The sequence below is a fragment of the Gorilla gorilla genome, chromosome 5 (assembly GCF_029281585.2).
Source record: "Gorilla gorilla gorilla isolate KB3781 chromosome 5, NHGRI_mGorGor1-v2.1_pri, whole genome shotgun sequence".
NCBI lineage: Eukaryota > Metazoa > Chordata > Mammalia > Primates > Hominidae > Gorilla > Gorilla gorilla.
In genome coordinates, this window is record NC_073229.2 from 70,541,902 (window position 1) to 70,566,200 (window position 24,299).

General features: G+C 41.6%; 1 protein-coding gene across 1 annotated transcript; it reads right to left on the reverse strand.

Annotated features, from left to right (window-relative positions):
- Positions 1–765: 765 nt before the first annotated feature.
- Positions 766–16,198, reverse strand: LOC101151677 (glutathione S-transferase A3-like). The gene is made up of 6 exons (XM_031012083.2): positions 16,150–16,198; positions 13,244–13,392; positions 5,230–5,237; positions 4,624–4,741; positions 1,778–1,909; positions 766–909 (listed from the first exon to the last, which is right to left on the reverse strand). Exons 2-6 carry the CDS (start codon positions 13,379–13,381, stop codon positions 766–768), a joined length of 540 nt encoding a protein of 179 aa, XP_030867943.2. The 5' UTR covers positions 13,382–13,392; positions 16,150–16,198.
- Positions 16,199–24,299: the final 8,101 nt, after the last annotated feature.

Here is a 24,299-nt window from a genome sequence, read left to right on the forward strand (position 1 = left end):
GCACGCTGGCACAATGACACACCAGGGAAAAATAATTTTGCATATAGTTACTTATATGTAATTCACATATACCATCTGTATCTTCGCAGTCAGGCCTGAGTGGCACTGAAGGAACTGAGGGAAGGCTTATGCCCGGGTCCCCACAGAGCCTTAAGGAGGAGAGTGGGGATGAGCCAGGAGCACATGCACTGTAAGGGATGACAAGTTGGCCTGAGAACAGAGGGTGGGTCTGTTTGCTCTTCAATATTTCCTCATCCCTTAGAAAACTGAGGGATCCATAGCAGACAGAATGGTTGATTGAAAATGCATAAGAAAAATTGTTTTCATGAGAAATAAAATGGATGTCAAGGAAAAAAGAAAATTTCATTTTGCCTTTCCCCAGAATGATAACTGTTTTCTTGTGCAGAATGTCAGAAGTAAATTTCTATACGTGAGTTTTTGATAGGCCATTTGACAAATGTTGCAGGACAATTCTTGAAAAAGTCAAACAAACCACATAGTCTACATTTTACTTTTTTACTAAATTTTTAATTCCAAGAAAATTTATGGGCAGTTTGGAAATCTGATTTCATATCAGATACTAATGAAAAGAAATCAATTTTAACTAAATCTGGTCATAGGCATTTTACTATGTAATTAGCATATAATTTTTAAAAAGTTTATTAACTTCACAATAGTCACAACCAAAATTTAGATAAAGCAATTTATTGTTGCAGAACTTTAGAATATTGGTATTGCATGTTCTTGGCATCCATGCCTGCTTTATCAAACGTTGAAAATCTTCGTTGCTTCTTCTAAACCTTTTGCATTTATGGGAAGCTTCCTCAGGCTGCCAGGCTGCAAAAACTTCTTCACTGTGGGGAGTTTGCTGATTCTGATTTTCAGGGCCCGCAATGCACAAAGCACAGCCTCAGAGAGAAGCCAAGGGCTGACACCACCATTAACACAACCCAGGGAATCTGCGCCCCTCCTACACAAAGACCAACTAAGTTCCCTCTATCAGCACCAGTAGGGAGGCAGAAAGAGACACTAAGTGAGAAATGAAGATAAGAGGAAGAACATGCAGCTCACTAGCATTTTCCCAAAAAATGTCTTTAAGACTTTATTCGGTTCAGTCTTCCTACCCTCTTCCTTACACATGAATCTTGTAGATTCATGGCTCTTGTAGAAGATGAGAAAGAACAATGTGCCTGTGAGATATCAGCACAGATCAGTCTCTAAGCAGAAGAAGTGAAGATATGGGAAAATTGAGTTAGAAATGAAAATAGAAAATGTTAAAGTCAAACCATGAGGCCACTTTTTCCCATAGAGAGATATAGCTTTCGGGGGCAGCATGTTGGGAGAGCCGTGCACAAGGAACTCAGTTATCTGACAGCAAGAGCCAGAGCATAAGGAAGGAACCAGATGGAAAGGGCCCTGCTCAGACACACTTGGTGTGGGAAGATAAGGGCATATTAGGATAAAGGGCATCACAGAGAACTCAGGAACAGAAACCACAGTGAAATAGAGGGATGAGGAGAGATGCTGGGCCCTGGGTCCTTGGCATTATAAAAAGCAAAATATTCTTGGGGTAGCATGCACGTCAAATTTCCTTGGCATAACAAGAAGGCATTTCCATGCCTCAGAATCAGGACTTGGAAGCTCATTTTGGAGACCTGGGGGGCCCTGAAGACCTGGAGAAAGCTGAGGTCAGAATGTGGCCAGTTCAAGGGCCCAGATACTAGATCTCAAGATGGGAGATGAGAAGCTGCCTCTTGAGGACTGGGAAATGGGTCACCTTCAGCAGAGGGAAGTTGGAGATGAGGCTGGAGTCAGGCTCTTCCACGTAGTAGAGAAGTTTGACCAGGTGAATGTCAGCCTGGCTCAGCTTGTTGCCAATGAGGTAGTCTTGTCCATGGCTCTTCAACACCTGGAGAATCAGAGTAATCAGATCAGGAACACATGTACAGTGAGGCCGGGGCCTCTGCTTCTCCCTGAGTTTGTCCAGGCTGACTCTCCCTCTCCCACCTCTGCTTCCTTACTGGGCAGGTGCAAAGATCCAGATCTTTCTCCATGTTACCTGATTCAGTGAGAGAGTAAGAAGTGTGGCTCTCCTCACTCCTTGTTTGGAGCCCAGGCTCCCGTTTTCTCTTCTCATTCCACATCACTATGGCATCCACAGCACCCACCCAGCTTGCATCTTCCACAGGGGCCAGGGGCTTATCCCCTGCTGCAGCCTGTTCTGTCTGCCCCAGGCCCTACAGTGTGCAGCCCTGATGTTCAATGGCTCTACACACTTTCTCTCCAGTCTCCCTTGGGCAGCGACTCCACCTTCATGACAGCACTCTTCTCCCACGAGTAGACTATTTCAGAATCCTCATTTCTCCTCATCTGCCCTCCTCATTTCCTGCTCTGGGATCTGAAATAAGCCTGGGTGAAGTTTAATTCATCCTCTTTCTTGCAATGGTGGTTCTTACTGCTTTGACTATGCTATAATCTGCATGCCACTGTGTCCCGGGGTGAACTGCAAAGATGTCTGCAGCTTACTTCAAAATGCAAAAATAATAATAATAATAATAATGTGTTTGGGTGAGGCAAACAGGGGTGGAGTGACTGACATGTGATAAAGCAAAGATAAAAGGTTCACTTTGCTCTTTAGATCCTTGGTGTATATATGTTCATAAAACATTTGTTTGGACTACACTAGGTGTATACATTTTTAATAATACAATTTTTGAGTGGTATATGATATTTATTAAAATATCTCAGCATGTTGACATCATAAATAATAAAAAGAGAAAACATGGCAACATTGATTTAAGATAATATTTTGGCAAATACATTTTCACAGTATGTATACATACAAATGTATAGATAATGACTTGGTACACAAACAAAACAACTTCAATGTTATATTGTAATATACATTGTTCAAATGCACATATCACGGGCTATTTGGTAGAACTTGTAGAATTCTTATTCACAGTCTATTTTTATACCATGCCTTGGGAGTCAGGTGCTCCATTAACATCAAGGAAAGCTTTTTGGAAGTGAAGGTCAATGCCCCAAAAATACACAGGCACTATTTTATTTTTCTGTTGCCTTATGTTATGGACTGAATGTTTATGTTTCCCAAAAATTCATATGTTGCGATCCTGACCCCCAAATCTTTAGAAGAGATCCCTAAAAAATATATTATTTCAAGCCATTAGTAGGTGGGGGTCTCAGGAGATGATCAAGTCATGGGGGTGGAGCTCTTATGAATGACATTAGTTCCCTTATAAAAGGGATCTTAGAGAACTCCCTTGGCATGTTTGCCATGTGAGGACATAGCCAGAGATTGGCTGTCTATGAACCAAGGAACAGGTGCTCCCCAGATGTAAAATCTGCTGGCACATTGATCTTGTACTTCCCAGCCTACAGAGCTGTGAGATAGAAACATCTGTTCTTTAAGCTACCCAGTCTATGGTATTTTGTTATTGCAGCCAAACTGCTAAGAAATCCTCTAAACTGTTAGTGCCCTTATTGACTAAACAGCTTCTATCATGACCTTTACAACAGTCAGTCAAATACACCAGCATTGGTCAATAACTGCCACCTTCCCTAATTTTTGCCTCTATTTTCAATTTATGACCAACCCCAGAAAGCAAAATATGGATCTCTGACTAATCCCATAGAAATCCACACTTCTAGTTAGCCAGCTTACAGCATCCCTAGGCCAGCGACCTGCAATCAGGACATAACTTTTTCTACCATGAATCTCTCAGACTTTCCTGCCTACCTCTGAATCTCTGACAAATGCAAGTGATGGTGGCTGACTTCCTTTCTATAGCAAGCTCTGTATAAACACCTTTTGCTTATTCTCATTTGGACTGTCTTCACTTCCACAGTTTTTCTGGAAGTTGCAACAAGACATGGTCTATGTTGCCCATTGCCGTGGACCCCAGACATCAACCAGGTGCAGTATTCACAAATGCTCCTTATCCCTTGTGGTAAGCCCACACCTGGGCTGAACTCTTTTCTCTTTGCACTGAGCTCTTTGACTTTATTCTCAGGTTGGTCCTTGGTTTTGGTATTGGTTCTCATCTGCTTAGCAGCCTTTGTAGAATCAGGATTTTCTTTTCATTTCTTTGGTAGTCTTTTGTGTTACTGCTTTTTGTCATGTGATCTAAAGGTGTTGTTTGTCATAAAAGAAGCAGCATAAGAGCAGAGGCCCAGGAGCCTGTTTTTCAAGATAGCCTCACAGTACATTAAGTTCGAGGTTCTCATTGGACCCCTTTCCATTTGTACAAACTTTGCTGTGGGTCATCCTTAAAACCAAATGAAGTTCTTCTCTCTTGATTTTTGGTTCTTGTTGTTCTGCAAACTTGGCAGTGATCCAGACAGAAACATCACAGTTTCCACTTGGGGCAGAGTATTGACTGTGACTTTAGATTTACTTTATCCTTGTTAGGTGGTAATCCATATATCTGACTGAATAATTCTCTATTGTAGTTTTGAAGCTCAAATCACGTAGCCACTAAGAAGCTGAAGAAATGCCTAGGGCGAGATCTGAGGAAGGGGCTTGCAGCTTCCATGCCTTCCCTGGACAGGCCACCCTCCAAGAAGCTCCATGTGTTCAGCTATCCAGAAGCTCCCAGGTACAGTTTCAAAGACAGGAAAATAGTGGCTTGTTGTTCCCTCTTTGATCAGGGCAAGCTTTGCATCTTTTTCCTCAGGTGGATGCAATGAGTAATGAAGAAGCTTTTCACTCAAACCTGCCCTGTATACATATCGACCCCGTAAGACAAAAATAACCAAACTGCTGAGTGCCTTCCGCCTTAGATTTTATGTTTAAACACTTGAGACAGTGAAGCATTAGGTGACAGGAAACTAATTCAGCTCCACTGCATGCCTTTTATATGCTAGTCATTAGGCTATGATTTTTATAAATATATTTACATTTATTTCTCAGAACACTCTACTGTGATAGATTTATATCTAAAATGTTTGTTATGCACGTGACCAAATACAAGTACAAGAAACATCGGTGACCTGTCCAGCATCACAGTCATGAGAGAAATCAGTGGAATCACTGCAAGTAACCACTGATGCTACACATAGGGTTTGCTCACTCTGCTGTGGTTTGTTTTACACATAAGCTTAGCGTGATTCGTATGGCTAAAGCCCTGCCATTTACATAATCCCAAGACAGCCTCCCCAGCACAGTGATCTCGAACGTGTCTGTTTTCCTCTCTCATCATACTACACATCCCAGGCTCACTTTTATGCCCAATATTAGAAGTTCTTAAAAAAGAAAAAATTAAAATAAATAAAGGAAAAACTAGGAAATAAGGTATGTCTTTAAAAGATATCCCTAAAAAATATAGTTTTTCAAGCAAGCTAGTAATTTTCAAAAAAAAAAAGGAGTTCTCTCAATTGTTTTCCATAAAACATTGTTCCATTACCTTCTCCACATGATATTGGCCAATTCTAGTCATGACTGTGTTTCAAGACCTCACCTAATATTCCCATAGTAACATGGGAAAATTGTTTACATGGGAAAATTGGTAAACATGGTAAAATTATTCATATAGTTAAAGCCAGTGCATAGCATAGGACATCTTCTTTCTTCTCATTTCAAACTGTGTTTCCTACAAAACTTTTGTTTGTTTGTTTGTTTTGAGACAGTCTCTTTCTGTCATCAGGCCAGAGTGCAGTGGCGCGATCTCGTCTCACTGCAACCTCCACCTCCCAGATTCAAGCAATTCTCCTGCCTCAGCCTCCCGAGTAGCTGGGATTACAGACACCTGCCACTACGCCTGGCTAATTTTTGTATTTTGAGTAGAGATGGGGTTTCGCCATGTTGGCCAGGCTGGTCTTGAACCCCCAACCTCAGGTGATCTGTCTGCTTTGGCCTCCCTATGTGCTGGGTTTACAGGCGTGAGCCACCACACCTGGCGAATACTTTTAAAATAATAGCTGTATTGACAAGTATTCACATACCATAATTGCCACCCCTTTATAGAATATTATTCAGTAATTTGTAGTACATTTACAGAATTCTGCAAATACTATCTGTGTCTAATTCCAGAACATTTTTATCATCTGGGAAAGCAGTAGCACGTGCTTTGACAGCCATTTCCCATTGTCCCCTTTCTCCATCCCCTGTCAACAACTGATTTTCTTTCTGGACTCAAATGGTCTGGATGGTTCATACAAAAGAATTCATGTCACATGTGGCCTTTGGTGTCTGGTTTCTTTTACAGCACGTGTTTTCAAGGCTCACCAATGTTGGAGCATGCATCAGTACTTCATCCCTTTTTTTAAAAAATTTTATTATTACTATACTTTGAGATTTAGGGTACATGTGCACAACGTGCAGGTTTGTTACATATGTATACATGTGCCATGTTGATGTGCTGCACCCACTACCTCGTCATTTAGCATTAGGTATATCTCCTAATGCTCTCCCTCCCCCCTCCCCCCACCCCACAACAGGCCCCAGAGTGTGATGTTCCCCTTCCTGTGTCCATGTGTTCTCATTGTTCAATTCCCATCTATGAGTGAGAACATGCAGTGTTTGATTTTTTGTCCTTGCGATAGTTTGCTGAGAATGATGGTTTCCAGCTTCATCCATGTTGCTACAAAGGACATGAACTCATCATTTTTTATGGCTGCATAGTATTCCATGGTGTATATGTGCCACATTTTCTTAATCCAGTCTATCATTGTTGGACATTTGGGTTGGTTCCAAGTCTTTGCTATTGTGAACAGTGCCACAATAAACATACGTGTGCATGTGTCTTTATAGCAGCATGATTTATAATCCTTTGGGTATATACCCAGTAATTGGATGGCTGGGTCAAATGGTATTTCTAGTTCTAGATCCCTGAGGAATCGCCACACTGACTTCCACAATGGTTGAACTAGTTTACAGTCCCACCAACAGTGTAAAAGTGTTCCTATTTCTCCACATCCCCTCCAGCACCTGTTGTTTCCTGACTTTTTAATGATTGCCATTCTAACTGGTGTGAGATGGTATCTCATTGTGGTTTTGATTTGCATTTCTCTGATGGCCAGTGATGGTGAGCATTTTTTCATGTGTCTTTTGGCTGCATAAATGTCTTCTTTTGAGAAGTGTCTGTTCATATACTTCACCCACTTTTTGATGCGATTGTTCGTTTTTTTCTTGTAAATTTGTTTGAGTTCATTGTAGATTCTGGATATTAGCCCTTTGTCAGATGAGTAGGTTGCAAAAATTTTCTCCCATTCTGTAGGTTGCCTGTTCACTCTGATGGCAGTTTCTTTTGCTGTGCAGAAGCTCTTTAGTTTAATTAGATCCCATTTGTCAATTTTGGCTTTTGTTGCCATTGCTTTTGGTGTTTTAGACATGAAGTCCTTGCCCATGCCTATGTCCTGAATGGTATTGCCTAGGTTTTCTTCTAGGGTTTTTATGGTTTTAGGTCTAACATGTAAGTATTTCATCCATCTTGATTTAATTTTTGTATAAGGTGTAAGGAAGGGATCCAGTTTCAGCTTTCTACATATGGCTAGTCAGTTTTCCCAGCACCATTTATTAAATAGGGAATCCTTTCCCCATTTCTTGTTTTTGTCAGGTTTGTCAAAGATCAGATAGTTGTAGATATACAGCATTATTTCTGATGGCTCTGTTCTATTCCGTTGGTCTATATCTCTGTTTTGGTACCAGTAACATGCTGTTTTGGTTACTGTAGCCTTGTAGTATAGTTTGAAGTCAGGTAGCGTGATGCCTCCAGTTTTGTTCTTTTGGCTTAGATTTGACTTGGCGATGTGGGCTCTTTTTTGGTGCCATAGGAACTTTAAAGTAGTTTTTTCCAATTCTGTGAAGAAAGTCAGTGGTAGCTTGATGGGGATGGCATTGAATCTATAAATTACCTTGGGCAGTATGGCCATTTTCACGATATTGATTCTTCCTACCCGTGAGCATGGAATGTTCTTCCATTTGTTTGTATCCTCTTTTATTTCATTGAGCAGTGGTTTGTAGTTCTCCTTGAAGAGGTCCTTCACATCCCTTGTAAGTTGGATTCCTAGGTATTTTATTCTCTTTGAAGCAATTGTGAATGGGAGTTCACTCATGATTTGGCTCTCTGTCTGTTATTGGTGTATAAGAATGCTTGTGATTTTTGCACATTGATTTTGTATCCTGAGACTTTGCTGAAGTTGCTTATCAGCTTAAGGAGATTTTGGGCTGAGACGGCAGGGTTTTCTAGGTATACAATCATGTCATCTGCAAACAGGGACAATTTGACTTCCTCTTTTCCTAATTGAATGCCCTTTATTTCCTTCTCCTGCCTGATTGTCCTGGCCAGAACTTCCAACACTATGTTGAATAGTAGTGGTAAGAGAGGGCATTCCTGTCTTGTGCCAGTTTTCAAAGGGAATGCTTCCAGTTTTTGTCCATTCAGTATGATATTGGCTGTGGCTTTTGTCATAGATAGCTCTTATTATTTTGAGATATGTCCCATCAATACCTAATTTATTGAGAGTTTTTAGCATGAAGCATTGTTGAATTTTGTCAAAGGCCTTTTCTGCATCTATTGAGATAATCATGTGGTTTTTGTCTTTGATTCTGTTTATATGCTGGATTATGTTTATTGATTTGCATATGTTGAACCAGCCTTGCATCCCAGGGATGAAGCCCACTTGATCATGGTGGATAAGCTTTTTGATGTGCTGCTGGATTCAGTTTGCCAGTATTTTATTGAGGATTTTTGCATCAATATTCATCAAGGATGTTAGTCTAAAATTCTCTTTTTTTGTTGTGTCTCTGCCAGGCTTTGGTATCAGGATGATGTTGGCCTCATAAAATGAGTTAGGGAGGATTCCCTGCTTTTTATTGATTGGAATAGTTTCAGAAGGAATGGTACCAGCTCCTCCTTGTACCTCTGGTAGAATTCGGCTGTGAATCCATCTGGTCCTGGACTTTTTTTGGTTGGTAAGCTATTAATTATTGCCTCAATTTCAGAGCCTATTATTGGTCTATTCAGAGATTCAACTTCTTCCTGGTTTAGTCTTGGGAGGGTGTATGTGCCAAGGAATTTATCCATTTCTCCTAGATTTTCCAGTTTATTTGTGTAGAGGTGTTTATAGTATTCTCTGATGGTAGGTTGTATTTCTGTGGGATTGGTGGTGATATCCCCTTTATCATTTTTTATTGCATCTTTTTGATTCTTCTCTCTTTTCTTCTTTATTAGTCTTGCTAGCAGTCTATCAATTTTGTGGATCTTTTCAAAAAACAGCTCCTGGATTCATTGATTTTTTGAAGGGTTTTTTGTGTCTCTATTTCCTTCAGTTCTGCTCTGATCTTAGTTATTTCTTGCCTTCTGCTAGCTTTTGAATGTGTTTGCTCTTGCTTCTCTAGTTCTTTTAATTGTGATGTTAGGGTGTCAATTTTAGATCTTTCCTGCTTTCTCTTGTGGGCATTTAGTGCTATAAATTTCCCTCTGCACACTGCTTTGAATGTGTCCCAGAGATTCTGGTATGTTGTGTCTTTGTTCTCATTGGTTTCAAAGAACATCTTTATTTCTGCCTTCTTTTTGTTATGTACCCAGTAGTCACTCAGGAGCAGGTTGTTCAGTTTCCATGTAGTTGAGTGGTTTTGAGTGAGTTTCTTAATCCTGAGTTCTAGTTTGATTGCACTGTGGTCTGAGAGACAGTTTGTTATAATTTCTATTCTTTTACATTTGCTGAGTAGTGGTTTACTTCCAAGTATGTGGTCAATTTTGGAATAGGTGTGGTGTGGTGCTGAAAAGAATTTATATTCTGTTGATTTGGGGTGGAGAGTTCTGTAGATGTCTATTGGGTCCGCTTGGTGCAGAGCTGAGTTCAATTCCTGGATATCCTTGTTAACTTTCTGTCTCACTGATCTGTCTAATGTTGACAGTGGGGTGTTAAAGTCTCCCATTATTACTATATGGGAGTCTAAGTCTCTTTGTAGGTCACTAAGGACTTGCTTTATGAATCTGGGTGTGCCTGTATTGGGTGCATATATATTTAGAATAGTTAGTTCTTCTTGTTGAATTGATCCCTTTACCATTATGTAATGGCCTTCTTTGTCTCTTTTGATCTTTTTTGGTTTAAAGTCTGTTTTATCAGAGACTAGGATTGCAACCCCTGCCTTTTTTTGCTTTCCATTTGCTTGGTAGATCTTCCTCCATCCCTTTATTTTGAGCTTATGTGTGTCTCTGCACATGAGATGGGTTTCCTGAATACAGCACACTGATGGGTCTTCAGTCTTTATCCAATTTGCCAGTCTGTGTCTTTTAATTAGAGCATTTAGCCCATTTACATTTAAGGTTAATATTGTTATGTGTGGATTTGATCCTGTCATTAAGATGTTAGCTGGTTATTTTGCTCGTTAGTTGGTGCAGTTTCTTCCTGGCCTTGATGGTCTTCACGATTTGGCATGTTTTTGCAGTGGCTGGTACCAGTTGTCCCTTTCCACATTTAGCGCTTCCTTCAGGAGCTCTTGTGGGGCAGGCCTGGTGGTGACAAAATCTCTCAGCACTTGCTTGTCTGTGAAGGATTTTATTTCTCCTTCACTTATGAAGCTTAGTTTGGCTGGATATGAAATTCTGGGTTGAAAATTCTTTTCCTTAAGAATGTTGAATATTGGCCCCCACTCTTTTCTGGCTTGTAGAGTTTCTGCCAAGACATCAGCAGTTAGTCTGATGGGCTTCCCTTTGTGGGTAACCTGACCTTTCTCTCTGGCTGCCCTTAACATTTTTTCGTTTGTTTCAACTTTGGTGAACCTGACAATTATGTGTCTTGGAGTTGCTCTTCTCGAGGAGTATCTTTGTGGCGTTCTCTGTATTTCCTGAATTTGAATGTTGGCCTGCCTTGCTAGATTGGGGAAGTTCTCCTGGATAATATCCTGCAGAGTGTTTTCCAACTTGGTTCCATTCTCTCCGTCACTTTCAGGTACACCAATCAGATGTAGATTTGGTCTTTTCACATAGTCCCATATTTCTTGGAGGCTTTGTTCATTACTTTTTATTCCTTTTTCTCTAAACTTCTCTTCTCACTTCATTTCATTCATTTCATCTTCCATCGCTGATACCCTTGCTTCCAGTTGATTACATTGGCTACTGAGGCTTGTGCATTCGTCACGTATTTCTCGTGCCACAGTTTTCAGCTCCATCAGGTCTTTTAAGGACTTCTCTGCATTGGTTATTCTAGTTAGCCATTTGTCTAATTTTTTTCATGGTTTTTAACTTCTTTGCCATTGGTTCAAATTTCCTTCTTTAGCTTGGAGTAGTTTGATCTTCTGAAGCCTTCTTCTCTCAACTCGTCAAAGTCATTCTCCGTCCAGCTTTGTTCTGTTGCTGGTGAGGAGGTGCGTTCCTTTGGAGGAGGAGAGTTTCTGGTTTTTCTGCACTGTTTATTCCCCATCTTTGTGGTTTTATCTACCTTTGGTCTTTGATGATGGTGACATACAGATGGGTTTTTGGTGTGGATGTCCTGTTTGTTAGTTTTCCTTCTAACAGGACCCTCAGCTGCAGGTCTGTTGGAGTTTGCTGGAGGTCCACTCCAGACCCTGTATGCCTGGGTATCAGCAGCGGTGGCTGCAGAACAGTGGATGTTGGTGAACTGCAAATTCTGCTGCCTGATCGTTCCTCTGGAAGTTTTGTCTCAGAGGAGTACCCGGCTGTATGAGGTGTCAGACTGCCCCTACTAGGGGGTGCCTCCCAGTTAGGCTACTCGGGGGTCAGGGACCCACTTGAGGAGGCAGCCTGCCCGTTCTCAGATCTCAAGCTGCATGCTGGGAGAACCACTACTCTCTTTAAAGCTGTCAGACAGGGACATTTAAGTCTGCAGAGGTTACTGCTGCCTTTTGTTTGTCTGTGCCCTGCCCCCAGAGGTGGAGTCTATAGAGGCAGGCAGGCCTCCTTGAGCTGCGGTGGGCTCCACCCTGTTTGAGCTTCTGGGCAGTTTTGTTTACCTACTCAATCCTGTGCAATGGCGGGCGCCCCTCCCCCAGCCTCGCTGCCACCTTGCAGTTTGATCTCAGAGTGCTGTGCTAGCAATGAGCGAGGTTCCGTGGGTGTAGGACCATCTGAGCCAGGTGTGGGATATAATCTCTTAGTGTGCCATTTGTTAAGCCTGTTGGAAAAGCACAGTATTAAGGTGGGAGTGACCCGATTTTCCAGGTGCCGTTTGTCACCCCTTTCTTTGACTAGGAAAGGGAATTCCCTGACCCCTTGCGCTTCCTAGGTGAGGCAATGCCTCGCCCTGCTTCAGCTCATGCATGGTGTGCTGCACCCACTGTCCTGCACCCACTGTCCGGCACTCCCCAGTAAGATGAACCCGGTACCTCAGTTGGAAATGCTGCAATCACCTGTCTTCTGTGCCACTGATGCTGGGAGCTGTAGACTGGAGCTGTTCCTATTCAGCCATCTTGGTTCCACCCCTTCATCCCTTTTCATAGCCCAAGAATATTCCATTGTCTCCTACAGCACATCTTGTTCCTCCATTCATCCATGGGTGGACATTTGGGTTGTTTCCACCTTTTGCATATCATGAATAATTCTCCTATGAGCACTTCTGTGCATGGATTAGTAAGGATGTGTTTTCCTTTCTCCTGGATGTAGACCTGGTAGTGGAATTGCTAGGTCATTGGTAACTCTATATTGGACTTTTCAAGCAATGGCCATTAAGGGAGGAGACCCCTCCTCCCAGCTTTGCTGATGCAAAATCAGTCTGGCTGCTTAGGTCTGTATCAAATGCTGCACTTAGGTAAGCCTAGTATCTTGGGCACCAGCCTCTCAAACCTTAGTCAAGTGGACCAGTTCATACAACTGGCTGGAAACTTAGGTTCCTGGTCACCATTCTTGGAATTACTGGAACCTGAGATTCAGCTCCTTTGCAGCATTCTCTCCCCAGGCCTTCATCTACTGACTCTCAAACATTCTATGCCTTGTCCTAAGCTGTTGGCTGGAGTCCAGCCTCTGAAGTCCTGAGCACCTGGAATCATGATTCCCCATCCTCCTGAGTTCATGGTTCATCAGCGTTTGGAAACCTCTGTCAGGGTGCTGGATCCATAGCCTCCATTGTCTTCTAGAATCACACTGGCCTGAACCCTCCCCATATTCACTCTTTTCTCATCTCCATGGGACTCTGCAATACTGGACACCAGCGTATATGCCCAAGGCCCAGCCTGCTGCTAGTTGTGATGCTCCTTCCACAGTCCTGCCCACTCACAGAAGGACCTAAATCACTCTGTGTTCTCTGTTGATGGAAGAACAGAAAATATACTATATGGGGCTCTCTCCTTTATGTCTTTCCCACACAGGTTGTATTTGCTGGCAATGTAATTGAGAATGGCTCTGGTCTGCACCAGCTTCATCCCGTCAATCTCAACCATTGGCACTTGTTGGAACATGAAACTCTCATCTTTAGAAAATAGAAAAAAAAAGGCAGAGTGAAATTTCTATGAATCCCACCCTTTCAGGATGAAAAAGTGGTTGTGGAAATGACCAAATGTATAAAATGAAAAAAAAATTGCCTGGCAACTGTTCAAATGAAATAGGAATTTATTTTTAGCTTCTGGAAGTGCTTTTTTTTTCATTTACAAATGTTGATTAAATGTCAGTAGTTTTTACAAAGCAAATATTTATAGCAAGAGGCACATGTTTTGCAAAATATGTACAAAAGTAAAAAGCTGTAATGAACTAGCAACTCATTTTATAAAATCAAACCATTCTCTCCACTTTTACACCTCCTTTAGAAACAATTTGTTGCCCATCCTGAACTAAAGCACTGACAAAAAATTTACAATTATCAGACAATGTGCTTAGTTCCTGGAAAGTTATAAAAAGATATATGTAAAAAAAAAACCCTAAACCACAAATATTTTATAGAGCTAATACAAATCATGTTTTGTTAAGTACAGTATCTATGGGATTATTACAAAATATACTTTTTTATAAGGCTTCTTGTGGTAAATGTGCTCTCACCAGAGTAGTATAGAAAAGCCATTTCAAATGTTTTGCGATTCTGCCTTCAAGTAAGAGGTAAAAGGTAAATGCCATAGTTTGTTGCACTGTTGCATATACTTTGCAAGAATTAATCTCTACCCCTTTCTTTCCTAGTACCATCAAATAGGCATGATTAAGGACAAATTTATCACTTACTATGGCAAGAAATATTATAAACAAACCAAATATTATAAACAAACCAAATATTATAAAACAAGCCAAAGTCACATACCAAGTAAGTAGTACATGACTTTCAGTGATATTCACCGACTGAAACATTTATGCATAGTGAGTTCCAGCATACTCTGATCCATCTGTAAACTTTCATCAACAGCAGATTTGTATAGGTCACAAAACTCTCCCTATCAAGACATAAAATATTGCCATATCATTCATGCTTTCAAAACAATGATCCATATAATCTCTTGCATTTGAAACCAGGTAGTTAGACCTGAATGCTGCAAGAGTGAACATAACTTAAATGCTAACTATACATTCAAGTACAGACATAAGAGTGCTAGTGGTACAAACACTGTACTTCAAATAATGTTGTTAATCACCTACCAGCCTAAGGCTAGTATCTACCTGATGGAACTTGAAAAAGCCACAAAGTCCAACTTGTTTAAAATGTTCAGACTTAGACTTATACTTCAAGCTCTAGTATACATTTATTAAGCCCTAACCTCGTACCATAAAAAAATGGGCATGTGCTATATTTGGGACATGCAGACACACCCACGCCCACCCACAATCTCTCCCCTCCTCCTGTTTACTAGACTGAAAAGCCACCCTGTATCCTATCATTAAAAAAAAAAAAAAACAGTGCTTTTAGTCAAGCAGCACAACACAAGGACGGATCATCTGTGATTAACAGAAGCAAACACCTTAAAATAATGGGGAAAGACAAATTAACTAGGTACTAAGTCAGATTTCCAAGTGAAAAAGACATGAGCAAAGCTTCTGGTCTTAATTCCTCAAATAAAACTAAAATAAATAAAATGGTAACACAGTGACTTTGTCTAAATTTTTTATGGAGTTTGTTACAAACCTTTGGGCTTTACAGGCATGATTTCATGGATTCAAACACGAAATTAACACTGATATTTAGCCTTTTCATGACACACACAGAAATACCATTGCTGCAAATTGCAATGGAGCGAATCTTGTTTCAAATGGCTTAGTTTGGGATTTTGTCTAAATGTATCATTATATAATGAAAGCACCAATTAGAGGGTTTTTCAAATAGTGATTTGAATTTTAGGACATAACAGTATAACGTCGTAACTTTATTCTTCATATATAAATAAGGCATAATTGGATGTGTAATATGCTGAAAATACATTTTATCAAAAGCATAAATACAAGTATTTGGGTACACATTGATCCTGTTATTTCATTTATGTTTTTATCCCCCATCCAGCTACAAAATAGGTCCCTTGTATTGTCTGTGTTGATTTATCTTCATGATATCTTAGATGTTGGGAGAGACTGCAACAGGCCACCAGCCAGATGCCACTTAACATGGGAATTTCTCAAAATAAGTCTCATGCTGTTGAAGACATGAAATACAGTTCTGAGAGAAGTTTCTATGTAGGCTCTTTGTGTGCTCTTCAATACCCCCATTAGACAGTGTGTGCAGGGCAGGCTCTGTGTTTCTTACCCCACAGCTGCTACCCTGACTCATGTCCCTCCTCACCCTCTGACCTGCACATCCAACCAATTCAACACTGTCTCATTATCTAAGTGTACAACATTGAAAAAATATCACCTTGTCAAACTTATAAGAGAAACAAATTCAAAATGGACCTATTTCAACTCCTTTTGTCTAAAATCTGTCCTTGCGTGTCCTTGAATGAGGTGGGCTATATGGCATCCTGAGCTGATGACCACAGCTCACTCATGGTGCCAAAAGCAGGAAAGTAAGAAAAGGGCATCTGCAGGGCACTGCATATGGTTCTCCAGCAAATACAAAGAGAAGTCTGGCCCTTTTTAGCCTGGAAAGAGTTGCCAGACCTGCTCTAAGAGCCCACCCTTTCCATTTTATCGATTTTCTCCCTCTCCACCATCACCAACTACAACCTTACATACACAAAGCATTGCTTGGCTGTCCAAACCTCCCTGTGTACCTTCTACTAGATACCCTCCTCAGAGGCACTTAGACGCTTGATCTTACCATTTCTTAACTTTTCCAAATCTTTTGCAGATTCCAGAAATTTCTCTTCAAACTGGAAGCAAAAACAGTAAATGGGCTCTTGTTAATTCATTCCATAGCACTGTAGACCTTTAACCTTGAATGGCTTCTGTCTGGTACATAATTTGGAAAATATAAGACTTCTGAGCTTGGCAGAGCACGCAGAGGAGGCTGGTGGTGGCCATTTTGAAGTTTACACTAGATCATCAAGAAAAGTGCATGGATCACAGCACACAGTTGCTCAATCTTCTAGTTCACTTTACTTCCACCTTGATCGCTCCCATGTCCCTGATTAGGGCATGATTTGACAGGGGATGTCACTGGAGTTAAGGGATCAGGCAGTTCTTCTAATTATGGAGTTGTCATATCTTAGGAAAGAATATGTCTCTGAGTGAGATCAGACCACAGCCTTTGTGTCCCCAGCATGGGTATGCCGTGGGCCAATGGCCACCAAAGATTCTGCCACCAAGGGCCCTCTGCTGTAATTTACATCAGCTCAGTTTGTAGGAGCCCTGCTAAGGGTGAAATAGGTCATAGCTGTTGCATAGTTATAACTCTTGCAATTATAATTTCCCCTCCTGGAGTATATGGGACACAATAGGATAGAATTCTCAATTTTAGGAAGGAATTAAAGTCCCCACAGTAACATTATTTTTAATGAAAATCTCTGGCTTGTGACATGGCTGTGTGGGTTTAATATCCTGTCATGTCCTGGCTTCTTGACTTTGGACACATTGTAGACTCCCTCTGTGTCTTAGTATCCTAACCTATGAAGTGGGTATACTTATGGTACCTATGTTATAGGTTGGTATGAAGATTAAATTACAAAGTCATGCAAAGCACTCAGAAAAGTAGCAAGTGTATAATAAGCGCTCATTAAATAGACACTATTAGGATTCTGAGAGAAGGCTGCTGTTTCATATCATCATTAAAAAATTAAATCCATCTAATATTGATGATAATATACTCTATTGCTGATCTATATCCAGTGATTTAAACTTTGAAATAAATCACACCTTGTCCTGAGTGTAGTCACTTTGGTTGGAATGGCAGCCAGCAATAAGGCTGTCTCAATCTGATCAGAAGCTCTGAGTGGATGCAAGTATTTAACACAAATATGAAAACCAGTTATTGCATAAAATGCAGTTGACTTAATAGACAGAATCTATAAAAATAAAAGTCAAAGTAGACACTTATCAAGATTTTCTGTATTTCACTGTTGATATGATCTGGTACCAATCTTAACTCCGCCTCAAAATAGCTGTGTGATCTGGGAATCATCACTTAACATCTTCAAGCCTTAGTTTCCTCATCTGCAAAATAGGGATAGAACATTTTCTTAAACAGAATATTGTAATGTTTTCAAAATGCATGATATAGGGCCTGACCCACATACATCAAATAATAAATGGTAGTTGTGTTTGCAGTGGTTACTTATAGTTTAATGGAGTTCTTTATGGTGAAAGTTCAGGAATTTGGGGGTTTCTAGCTTGCTCCATGGAAAAGAGTTTGCTGTGGATCTATGATTGCACAGTAGCAGGATCTGGAGATCATGGGGGGTGTGTGCCAGCAATTAATAAAGCGTCCAATTCAGGAAAAACCTAAGGAACAGTGGGTGGTCCTGGCAGGAGGGTGACCGAGGTGGGGTGGGATTGGCAAGTGGAATGTACTTGTGAGGCTGAGGACTCGGTTGTGATCATCAGCCTTAGGGCACTGAGACCCCAGAAGCCTGAGTAAGGTCTGCAGTCAGTGCTGCCACTGCCTTCAGTCAAGCTGGATGGAGGCCAGGGAACCTGGGTTCCTCCCAGCCTTGCCCCTCCCTATCTCCTGCTGAACTCTTCCTACCTGGGCTCTGAACACATCCCTGAGCTGCAGAGCTGATGTCTGGGTGACAGTGAAACAGGGTATTCATTTGTACAAAGAAAACAACCTGGAATGGCAGTGTTTGGATTTCTTGTGTGCTTATTTCCTCATAGGATTGAGAAAGGGTGAGGCTAAAGGGTTTGGCTCACAAAACCATTTTTCTCTCTAGGCCTCTAGGCCTGTGATGGGAGGGGCTGTCACAAAGCCCTGGGCATGCCCTGGAGACATTTTCCCCATTGTCTTTGCTGTTAACATTTGGCTACTTTTGCAAATTTCCAAACTTTTGCAAAAGGAGCAGTATGCTAATAACTGAGACTTTTGCAAATTTCTGCCGCTGGCTTGATTTCATCCCCTGAAAGTGGGGTTTTCTTTTCTACCATATGATCAGGCTGCAAATTTTCCAAACTTTTATGCTCTGCTTCCCTTTTAAATATAAGTTTCAATTGCAGATTGATTCATTCAGATTCAATGACAGATTTCAGATCATGTCTTTGTGAACACATATGAACATATGCTGTTAGAAACAGCCAGGCTAAATCTCAAATGCTTTGCAGCTTAGAAACTTCTTCTACCACATACCCTAAATCATCTCTCAAGTTAAAAGTCTCACAGATCTCTAGAGCAGAGGCACAATGCCATGAGTCTCTTCACTAAGGCATAGCAAGAGTGACTTTCACTCCCATTCCCAAAAAGTTTCTTATCTCCATCTGAGACCTCAGCCTGGACTTCACTGTCCATATCACTGTCAACATTTTGGACAGAACCATTCAACTAGTTTCCAGGAAGTTCCAAACTTACCCTCATTTTTCTGCCTTCTTCTGAGCCCTCCAAACTGTTCCAACCTCTGCTCCTTACCCAATTTTAAAGCTGCTTCCACATTTTCAGGCATCTTCATAGGAATGTCCCACTTCTCTGGTACCAATTTCTTGTATTAGTCCATTCTCACACTTCTATAAAGATGTATCTGAAACTGGGTAATTGATAAAGAAAAGAGGTTTAATCAGCTCACAGTTCTGCAGGCTGTACAGGTGTCTGCTTCTGTGGAGGCCTTAGGAAACTTACAATCATGGTGGAAGGTGAAGGGGAAGCAAGCACATATTCACATGGCTGTCAGGAGAGAGACAATGAATGGGAAGGTGCTACACACTTTCAAACAACCAGATCTCATGAGAACTCTATCAGGAGAAAGCACTAGGGGGGTGATGTGAAACCATTAGAAAACACCCCATGGTCCAATCACTGCCCACCAGGCCCCACCTCCAACACTGAGGATGACAATTCAACATGAGATTTGGGTGGGGACACAGAGCCAAACTATACCAGGTGTCATATTTTTTTCCTGTGAATTATTTTATAGCCTGGACAGGTCTCACATCTGGATCCAAAAGGAGGACATCACTGAAGCTCCTAATCTTTCCTTTATATTTTTCCCCACTATTAAACATTTATTCCAGGACATTGTTGACTTATATTCTAATGGCACCATACATATTAGCTGGGTTCCTTTAGGTGCATTTTAAAAACTAGTTATAAGGGCTGGGTATGGTCACTCACACCTGTAATCCTAGCACTTTGGGAGACAGTGGTGGGAGGATCACTTGAGCCATGAGCTTGAGTGCAGCATGAGCAACATAGTAGACCATGTCTCTACAAAAATAAACAAATTACATCAGGTGCAATAGCGTGCACCTGTGGTCCCAGCTACTCAGTAGATTGAGCTGGGAGGATTGATTGAGCCCAGGAGGTGGTGATTGCAGTGAGCCATGATTGTGCCACTGCTCCCAGCCTGGGCCATGGAGAAAGACCCTGTCTCTGAAACAAAGCAAAACAAAGCTAGTTATATGCTGCAGTAATTATTTAGTTATTCTATCAGCTTCTGAATTTTAATAATTGAGAAGTCATGTAGTCTGCAGATTCCAAACCAGAAAATATTTTGCTCCCATACCCCAGAGGACATTCAGACTATCTGGAGACATTCTTGGTTGTCACATCAAGGCAGAAGGTGGTGGGTAGTGCTTCAACATAGGTAGGTGGAGGCCGGTGATGCCTTGGAACATCCTATCATGAACAGGATAGCCCCTGCACCCAAAGAATTACCCATCCCAAGGGGTGCCAAGGGTAAGATGAGAGCCTTTTCCTTAGCCATTTTCAAGGTTTGCTGTGGGTTGGTTGAACCCTAGATAGAGAAGGTGACTTGTCATGTAGCTAATTAGTGGGAAAGACTGAATCAGATTCTAGTTTTCCTGACATTCAGAAACTAATCTATTCCTATTATAAATCAACCTTAATTTTGAATTTTCACAGCTATAAAGTATTACAGTTACTTATAAACACATTGTGTCACCACTAAATTGTGAGGTTCCGAAAGAGCAGAGAGGTCTCACGGTATGTTTTAGCACAGTGTATTGCCCATGGTAGTATTACAATATCACTGATACTTGGATAGATCACACAGCAATGCTAGACATTTTAGCAGTCACAGAGATTTCTATAATTTCATCTTTTGAACTTCCTTGATGAGAAAATCAAAAGATATAGAAAAAATTAAATAGAAAAATTAAATAATAGATTCTAGATAATGGATCAGCCAATCCTGATTATCAGACTCAATTTTCTACAATTTCACAGAATAAATAAAGATACGGGTGTGGCTCACCGAGTACACCCAGAAGGACTAAGGAAGGAGGAATTTGGAAAGAGCAAGGTTATCAGGCAAGTGTTTAACTGGGCAAAGGACAAGGATTAACAGATATTTGTTGAATCAGGAATCTGAAAATTCACAAGAAGGGCATTATTGTTTTTAATTTTGTTAATCATTAATCTAGGTCATCTTGCATTATAGAACTAAAAGTTCTAAAGACTTAAATTCACCTGTAAGTTCTAGAAAACTGCTCTCAAAACATTCTGCCTCCCTTTGGAGCATTACAATCTTAAAGAAATATTGAAAAGCCAATGGCATCAACACTTGACAACAAATAACAAAGCACTTCCTGAAAGAAGCATTAATGTGTGATATCTACCATCAAGTTGCAAATTAGAATTGTGCTTGGCAGGTGTTGGTGGCTCTTTTCTCAGCAGGAGATGGAGGTTTGGAGAAGCAACTGCAGCATGGAACTGTCCAGTTGTATGTCCCTTTTACCAGTCATTGGGAATTCCCAAGTCTGTGATCTTGCCAAATGTAAGTTCACAATAATTGTGTGTTGATTACTTGTCTAGAAAATGTAACTTTAGCATAAACACCTACCTTTGCTCTGGCAATGATCATATTCTCAGATGACCTAAAATGACATTGACAGGTGACAGTGTGCTGGCAGCCCTCGCAGCCCTCGCTCGCTCTCGGTGCCTCCTCGGCCTTGGCGCCCACTCTGGCCACGCTTGAGGAGCCCTTCAGCCCGCCGCTGCACTGTGGGAGTCCCTTTGTGGGCTGGCCAAGGCTGGAACCGGCTCCCTTAGCTCGCGGGGAGGTGTGGAGGGAGAGGCACGGGCGAGAACCCGGGCTGCGCCAGGCACTTGCAGGCCAGTGCGAGTTCCAGGTGGGTGTGGACTCGCCAGGCCCCGCACTCAGAGTGGCTGGCCAGCCCCGCCGGCGCCGGGCAATGAGGGGCTTAGCACCTGGTCCAACAGCTGCTGTGCTCGACTTCTCGCCGGGCCTTAGCTGCCTCCCTGCTGGGCAGGGCTTGGGACCTGCAGCCTGCCATGCCTGAGCCTCTCCCCCTACCCCGCCCCCCGACCGTGGGCTTTTGCATGGCCCGAGCCTCCCCAAGGAGCGCTGCCCCCTGCTCCACGATGCCCAGTCCTATTGGCGGCCCAAGGACTGAGGAATGTGGGCACATGGCACGGGACTGGCAGGCAGCTCCACCTGCAGCCCCAGTGCGGGATCCACTGGGTGAAGCCAGCTGGGCTCCTGAGTCTGGTGGGGACTTGGAGAATCTTTATGTCTAGGTAAGGGATTGTAAATACACAAATCAGCACTCTGTATCCAGCTCAAGGTTTGTAAATGCACCAATCAGCACCCTGTGTCTAGCTCAGGGTTTGTGAATGCACCAATCGGCACTCCGTACCTGGTTACTCTGGTGGGGAGGTGGAGAACCTTTATGTCTAGCTAAGGGATCGTAAATACACCAATCAGCACTCTGTATCTAGCTCAAGGTTTGTAAACACACCAATCAGCACCCTGTGTCTAGCTCAGGGTTTGTAAATACACCAATCAACACTCTGTATCTAGCTAATCTAGTGGGGACCTGGAGAACTTTTGTGTCTAGCTCAGGGATTGTAAATGCACCAATCAGCTCTCTGTAAAACAGACCAATTGGCTCTCTGTAAAATGGACCAATCAGCAGGATGTGGGTGGGGCCAGATAAGAGAATAAAAGCAGGCTGCCCCAGCCAGCAGTGGCAACCAGCTCAGGTCCCCTTCAACACTGTGGAAGCTTTGTTCTTTCACTCTTATTGCAATAAGTGTTGCTGCTGCTCATCCTTTGGGTCCACACTGCTTTTATGAGCTGTAACACTCACTGCAAAGGTCTGCAGCTTCAATCCTGAAGCTTGCGAGACCACGAAGCCACTGGGAGGAACTAACAACTCCAGAGGTGCCGCCTTAAGAGCTGTAACACTCACGCAAAGGTCTGCAGCTTCACTCCTGAGCCAGCGAGACCACGAACCCACCAGAAGGAAGAAACTCTGAGCACATCTGAACATCAGAAGGAACAAACTCTGGACACGCCGCCTTTAAGAACTGTGACACCGCAAGGGTCTGCGGCTTCATTCCTTGAAGTCAGTGAGACCAAGAACCCACCAATTCCGGACACAACATTGTGACTATTTTTTCCCCTCGTGGTATTAATTTTTCTACTATAATTAAATTCTCATAGTCTGGTTTTCTAAATTCTTCATTTTTGCATTTCTTTAATGATTGTGAGAGTTGTCAGAGTCAAAAGGAGTCACAGTGTTAGGAAAACTCTGACAACAGAGCTGAAAAAGGCCAAAAAGAGAATGTTCTTACTGTTTATCTGATAACAAAACAAACTGGGAAAAACACAACCTTGAACAAAGGCCATTGCAATCTTATAAAGAATCTGTTAGGACACTTGCTCAGCAACTACCTGTTTAAACTTGGCCTGGCATTACCCTTGTTATTGATATTTGTAGTGACTGATAAGAATTTCAAAATGTTTATTTAATCCTCATTTTTTTCCTATAAAAATCTTTGTCTTCCTTAACTTCCCTGAATACATACATAGTTTAGTATGATAAACATATACCCATTACAACACTTAATTCTCAAATAAATATCTTTTATTTGAAAGGGTTTCTTTATTATTTAAGTTGAAACAATGTATCCAAAAGCAGGTGAATGCAGAACGTTTAAATTGTCATCCAAGCACACAGAAAAGGCACTAATATGAGTATAAAACTGATTTTTCTTGTGCCAAGGACACATTTTAAAGTATTTTTCTAGTGACCTAGATGGGAGGTCATGAGGTAATGTAGGGAGACTTCTAAGATCAGTATTTACTTTGTTAAAGGCTGTCACCCTTGTGGCTCAACAACTTAATTTGAGGTCCTAATGTGGTGTATAAACTACATGTTCATTTCAATAGCTCCCTCCCATTGAAAGGAATAGAGTCAAGTTGAAAACAGCCACTCCCACACATTTCAGGGCTGCAGAACTGCCTACTAGATTCTAAGAAAAACAGCAAGTCATCCTCTTATCACAAGGTAACTGGTTAATATGTTCCTTTTCAAGGTTGGCAATAAAAGCCTAACCAAAAATTTCAGCAGATTTTGCTCTCTTTACAGTAAGTCAGTAGAAACTGGCTTTTTGAAGACGCTCATTTTTAATGACTTGGATGTAAGGACTAAGGCAGATGAGAAATCTCTGCTGGGAACATAGCTGGCAGGGGATGTCTGTGAAGGGCAGGCTGATGGCACTCTGGAAGGCTTCTCTTACTGGGTTGCCACACAAAATACAGGGCACCCAGGTAAATATGAATTCCAGGCAAAGGATCAGTCATTTGTTAGTATAAGTATGCCCCAAACACTGTAGGAAACATGTTTATACTAAAAAAGTATTGCTTGTTTATCTAAAAATTCACATTTATTTGGGTGTCCTGTGTCTTATCCGCCAAATCTGGCCACCCTATTTTTACAGTGTTACTTCTCTGCATTGCTCAAATCACCCTTCCTGGCCTCTGGGCCTTTGCACATGGCATTTGTCCTGACTGGAATACTCCACTTTCACCTCCTACTGTATTTTCTCTATTGTGTCTT